This window comes from Neopelma chrysocephalum, unplaced genomic scaffold (genome assembly GCF_003984885.1).
Source record: "Neopelma chrysocephalum unplaced genomic scaffold, ASM398488v2 Primary Assembly neopelma1_74, whole genome shotgun sequence".
NCBI lineage: Eukaryota > Metazoa > Chordata > Aves > Passeriformes > Pipridae > Neopelma > Neopelma chrysocephalum.
Window position 1 is genome coordinate 8,441,749 of NW_020897735.1, and position 5,745 is coordinate 8,447,493.

The following is a 5,745-nucleotide window of genomic DNA, read 5'->3' on the forward strand; positions in this document are numbered from 1 at the left end:
ACAGGGTGTTGCTGCACCCTCAGAAACACTTGGTTGTGAAATGATTGAATTATTGAATGAGCTGTTGTTCTGTTGCCTCCCAAGCTCCTTTTGTGAGCACAGGAGCTGCAATCCATTGGTCCACCCCAAACCCCACGGTGTCACTCTGACAGGGGCACGTGTGGAAGTTACATTTGGGCGCAAAGCAGAGGCTGAACTTTGCATCTTGCTCCTCTGACAAGTTCAGGGAGGTGAGGCCGTATTCCTTCCCCACTCAGGTTGTTCAGATGAATCCTTTCAGTGCTTGTCTTCTCCAAAGCCTTTCCCTGCATCCAGTGCCAGCTGGAGCAGCCGGGGCTGTTCCTCTGCGTCCCATCAACTTCCCAGCTTTGAGCTGACAAAACGTTGCCTCTGTTGCTGATGTCTCTTAATTCCTTCCTCTCCCGTTGGCCTCGTGACGGGATATTTGGCTCGTTTGCCCCTCGCTGAGCCGTTGGTAATGGATAGCACATTGTCTGGAGCTGGAGCCTGCTGGGATTCAGCCTCTGAGTGGCTGAGGAGGCTCCGAGATTCCAAGAGCCCTGTTTGCACAAACACGTTCCGCCCCTGCACTGCCGAGGGGGTGGGTGTGTTTGTCCCTGATAAAAGATTGGCTTCTGCCCTTCATCTGCCCCAGCAGCGAGAGGAGGGAGCTGGGACTCCCCACAGCTTCTGCAGAGAGTGGAGAAGCCCATTTGCTCCTAGAAATGGGCAGAAAGGACTTCAATTATCTTTTCCTCACCATTTTCTGCACCATGGCTCTGAAGCTGAGCTGTGTCAGCTCCATGTCCATGGCAGGGCTGGGATATGTTGTTACAGCAGCTGTTGTGCTCTCAGCTGTGGTAAGTGATTAACATCCCAATTAAACCCTGGAAACCTTCTGGGTTTTAGCTACTTATAAGAGTCCCACTCTCTTTTAACTCTTTGTCGGGGGTTTGTGCAGTTCTGAGGTGGGAATTTGGGAGAAATGAAGTCGGGCTGACGGGAATCATGACGATGAAGTTCATTGTTCTCCATCTTTGACATCTGATTTCAGCTTAGGAGTCACTGGTACCTAACTTGCTATTTTGCTTTCTAGTTTGTAACATCCTTTATTTCTGCCTTGAAAGCTCAGCATATTGTCCTTTTGTCCCTCAGCTGCTGTGAACTGTCTTCTTTGTCAAAACACTGGATGCTTCTAATGGAATATTTGAATGTTTTCTTCCCTGTTACCTGATAGCATCCCAAGGCATGATGTGATCCATGGACAAACTCTGCTGCCAATGCAATAGAAACGTTCCATTTCCTTCCAGAATTACCAAAGGGAATTCTTTTATAATAGGGAAAAGTGTTGATGTTTGTTAAAGTAATGGATATTGCATAGTGTGAATATATTGCATAACAATGGCAATAAACATATTAAACCAAAATTGCAATGTCCTTAGGACAGGATGTTGTGTAAATTACTGTAATTCCTACAAGGGACAAGTTACACAGAAGTTCTGAAGTAACTTGCCAGAACAGAAGAACTTTAAGAAACCTGTTCATTACCTAAATCTGATGACATTCACAGCATTTTCCAGAAAGAGCTGGGTAAGATCACGCTGGTTTTAGGAAACCTGTAAACAATGTTTGTGCAAGATGTGCAATGTGCAGTTAAAAGGGATTTGTTTCCGAGAGGCTGGAATGTCATGCAGCATTTATAGGAACGGGAATTAGCCCTTCACTTATGTGTCATATTGAAAAGTTATAGATTGATAAGGAAAATATGTGGATTAAAATCAAGAGTGGTGGACAACAAACAAAGAAAATAGAGTCTAGGAAAGGGTAAGTCAGGAAGTGAAAATTAACAGTGATCATTGTGAGAGAAAGAAGGAATCTTTGCACTTGTTGCCTGGAACAGCAAGTTAAGGGGTCAGAAGCAATTTAATTTAAACACACCCTTCCCTGTATTCTGCACACTGAGCCCCATCCTCTGTCCCCCCCAGCCTGTCACCATGGTGGAACACGCCGAGTTCCTGAAGGCTGGCAAGGAGCCCGGCCTTCAGATTTGGAGGGTCGAGAAGTTTGACCTGGTCCCAGTGCCTAAAAACCTGTATGGAGACTTCTTCACAGGAGACTCCTACCTGGTGCTGAACACCATCAAACAGCGCAGCGGGAACCTGCAGTACGACCTGCACTTCTGGCTGGGTGAGTGAGGGGAGTGTCCCGGGAATAGGGAGCCCAGAGTGACCCCTGAGCCTCCCACTGCCCCTGCCTTGGCCAGGGAATGCCACCCAAGGAGATAAGAAGCCCGGCTGGCAGCACAGGAGGTGCAGCTCGGGGTGGGTGTAGCCCTGCTCACCTTCAATATTTGCGATGATTCCTAGGGCCACCTCTGTTCCAACAGTGACTAGGGCCACCTCTGCTCCTAAAAATACCTTTTCCTGATCAAGATGACACAGTAAGTCCCTGTTCTGCTGATGTTCATAGGAAGGACAAGATCTGAGGTGAAAGGGGTGGCTGAAATCCTTTCTGCCCCAGAGGTTGGAGGTTGGGTGTTACTCTCCTGCCTCAGGGAGTGGGATTTTCCCGTCCTACCTGCCTGCTGCAGTAAACGTCACAGAGGGCCATGTCAAGGCTTCCCCCACACCCTGCAAACCCCAGACCCTTTGGCAGCATCCTCCAAGCTGTTGGCTTTCCCTGTTCCAGGTGATGAGAGCTCCCAGGATGAGCGAGGGGCCGCTGCCATCTTCACGGTGCAGATGGACGACCACCTGCAGGGCAGGGCCGTGCAGCACCGCGAGGTGCAGGGCCACGAGTCCCCCACCTTCCTGGGCTACTTCAAATCCGGCATCAAGTACAAGGTGGGTGTTCACTGGGGCTTTGTGGCACCTCTGGGAATGGAGTTTGCAACAAATGGCACCCTGCCCTCCTCCCGGGCCTCGGGAGAGTGAGAAGTGCCCTTTTTCCAGTTGCTTAAAACTCCACTCTCAGCCAGATGTTTTCAGTGAGTTGGAACAGGGTGGAGAACAGCAGATCCCAGTGGGAGAGATTTGGCTGAATTAATAATACACAAGAAAAGCCCCAGAAAATTTTAGGAATCGAGGTTTTGTTTTTCTTCGACAAGCAGAGGAAAGAACAGTCCCAGGACACCTGGAATGAATTTAAGCAGCCGTTGATGGGAAACGCCCACCCAGGAGATTTGATTTCTCCTCACTTGCATAGCAGTTTGACCTTCCTAGGCTCTGTTTCTGTGCTGAATCCTCCTCCTCAGCATGTGCAGTGTTTTGGTAAAGCAGATGAACAGTAGTGGGAGTTTTTCTTCCCTGCCATCACAGTGAAGTGGGATAGAAGTGAAAACATGCAGTGAAGAGCAGTTGTGTCTGTAGGAATCCAAAGGCACAAGGAAAGCGGTATCAGGCCAAATGCTTGCAAAGTGCCCACATTTCCTCATGTCTAAGACTTTCCTGGGCTTTCTGTCGTGCTTGTTTCCCACTCATTTGTTGTTATTTTCATTCACTTGAATGTGGTTGTGCTTTTCTTGAGGATAAGTGACATGAGCCCTGTTGCCTGCATGGATAAGTAATTCTAAGTGTCTCTTTATCAGCAGAGAAAGTGAATCTTGAGGTTGGGATAATCTCTGGTAGGCAGGACATGTTATACACATGGAAATGCACTGTTCAGCAGTCCCAGTGTGAATCCTTGTCCCTGTGTTTTCCCTCAGGCTGGTGGTGTGGCTTCTGGCTTCAGACACGTGGTGCCCAACGAGGTCACTGTGCAGAGGCTGCTGCAGGTCAAAGGCAGGAGAACAGTGAGGGCCACGGAGGTCCCTGTGAGCTGGGACAGCTTCAACACAGGGGACTGTTTCATCCTGGACCTGGGCAGTGTGAGTACCATGGAAAAGGCAGGTCTGGCAGATTTCCAGGGGCAGGAGCTGTCCCAGAGTCGTGGAAGGGTTTTTTTGCCCTGCTCTGGTGATGTCTGAAGCAGCCTGACATCGCTCAGTCCCAGCCATCGAGTCCCATCCCATCCAGAAAGGGGGTTGTCACACTCTGACAGATTCTCCTCTTTCCCCCAGAACATCTTCCAATGGTGTGGCTCCAACAGCAACCGGCAGGAGCGGCTCAAGGCCACAGTACTGGCCAAGGGCATCCGGGACAACGAGCGCAACGGCCGCGCCAAGGTCTATGTGTCCGAGGAGGGATCCGAGCGGGAGGAGATGCTCCAGGTCAGTCACTGCTCCAGCCTGTGCTGCAGGGGGAGGGTGGTGTGTGGAAGGGTCGGTGGGGTGGGTGGGCAGGCTCAGTGCTGTCTTTCCCCGTGGAGTGTCAGTGGTGTGATCACACAGCTCGGTGCAGACTCAGTTCTCTGCATCGCTGGGACATCAGGGTGTACTTACACTGTTGGTCTGGAATTTTCTTCTACTTGTTCCCCTGACTGGAGCATCTGGGAATGAAGGTCCCCTTGGACTGGCTGGTAATGATTTTTCTCTCTCTCTAGGTCCTGGGACCAAAGCCCACTTTGCCACCAGGAGTTTCTGATGAGACCAAAACCGACACAGCCAACAGAAAGCTGGCCAAGCTCTACAAGGTAACGAGATCCTGACGTGACACTGGGGAGAACAGAGTGCTCTTTGTTCACTTAGATGGGGCTGGAATAGGAGAGAGGAGTTGAGCTGATCCCAGTCCTGCTCCTGCCTCACTCTGCTGTTGGCTTTTTATCAAGCTTTGTGTATGAGCCTTGGTTGCTCACACCACGTGTCCATGTGCTTTTGGTGTCCTTATCACCACTCTGGACTGTAGGGAGACAGTAATGATGGGTGAATCTCTGCCAGAATGGTTTGTAATGTGGAACTTCATCCCTTAATCAGTACAGAAACTCAGATTAGTAACCCCACTCGATTCAGAGAGGTCTGTTCTCAGTTACCCTCCATCCTCGAGTGCAGTTGGTTGGCTGTAGAAGGTATCTCTTGGCTGCCTTTGCACCAAGGATATTTACCACTTTGGACCAATCTCTCTTTGGTCCCAGCAGTACCTGCTTTGCTGGAAGTGTTTGAATTCTTCAGAATGAGTGTTATGTTTTTGTCATACTGTTTCTGTGTCAGAGGTATCCTGTTTGAAAACAATAGTGCCTGCAGAGCCAGTGCATTCAGATGTGTTTCCCTTCCCCTGCCTGAGCTCTGAGCTGTGGAGGGGGAGCAGGGAGTGCCTTTTTGTGACCTCTGTGCTGTGTTGTCACAGGTCTCCAATGGGGCTGGGAACATGGCAGTGTCCCTGGTGGCAGATGAGAACCCCTTCTCCCAGGCAGCCCTGAGCACAGACGACTGCTTCATCCTGGACCACGGCACAGATGGGAAGATCTTTGTTTGGAAAGGTACCAGAGACAACCAGGGAGAAAATAGTTGATATCCTAAGTAGAAAGGCAGTTGTGTGTTCTCTCAGCCATCACAAAAGGCACAAAAGGGATCAAACACTTGTCATTTGCTATTTGGCATCATTTATGTGGGAGGCCCTTCTACTGTTGCAAAAGGTACCTGGGGCAGTTTCTTCTTTGGGTAAAAAAAACTGACCTCTTTTCTCTCTGTTTTCATCGAAGGCAAAGGTGCCAACTCTGAGGAGAAGAAGGCAGCACTGAAAACAGCTTCTGAGTTCATTGACAAGATGGGTTACCCCAAACATACCCAGGTGAGGAGGTGCAGCCCTCCTGTGACCAACCCCAAGCACGGGGGACACTTCTCTGCCTCACGGGCTGGGGACTCCACTCCTG

The 5,745-nt window shown here is 50.0% G+C and overlaps 1 protein-coding gene across 1 annotated transcript in view; it reads left to right on the plus strand.

Moving 5' to 3' along the window:
- Positions 1–635: 635 nt before the first annotated feature.
- The window catches only part of GSN (gelsolin), a 6,223-nt gene continuing 1,113 nt past the window's right edge, over positions 636–5,745 (plus strand). The window contains exons 1-8 of the mRNA XM_027687936.1: positions 636–860; positions 1,986–2,187; positions 2,689–2,843; positions 3,704–3,865; positions 4,058–4,207; positions 4,480–4,569; positions 5,220–5,352; positions 5,575–5,663. Of these exons, the coding sequence (XP_027543737.1) occupies positions 726–860; positions 1,986–2,187; positions 2,689–2,843; positions 3,704–3,865; positions 4,058–4,207; positions 4,480–4,569; positions 5,220–5,352; positions 5,575–5,663 (1,116 nt within the window). The 5' untranslated portion in view covers positions 636–725. The remainder of the gene's footprint in view (positions 861–1,985; positions 2,188–2,688; positions 2,844–3,703; positions 3,866–4,057; positions 4,208–4,479; positions 4,570–5,219; positions 5,353–5,574; positions 5,664–5,745) is intronic.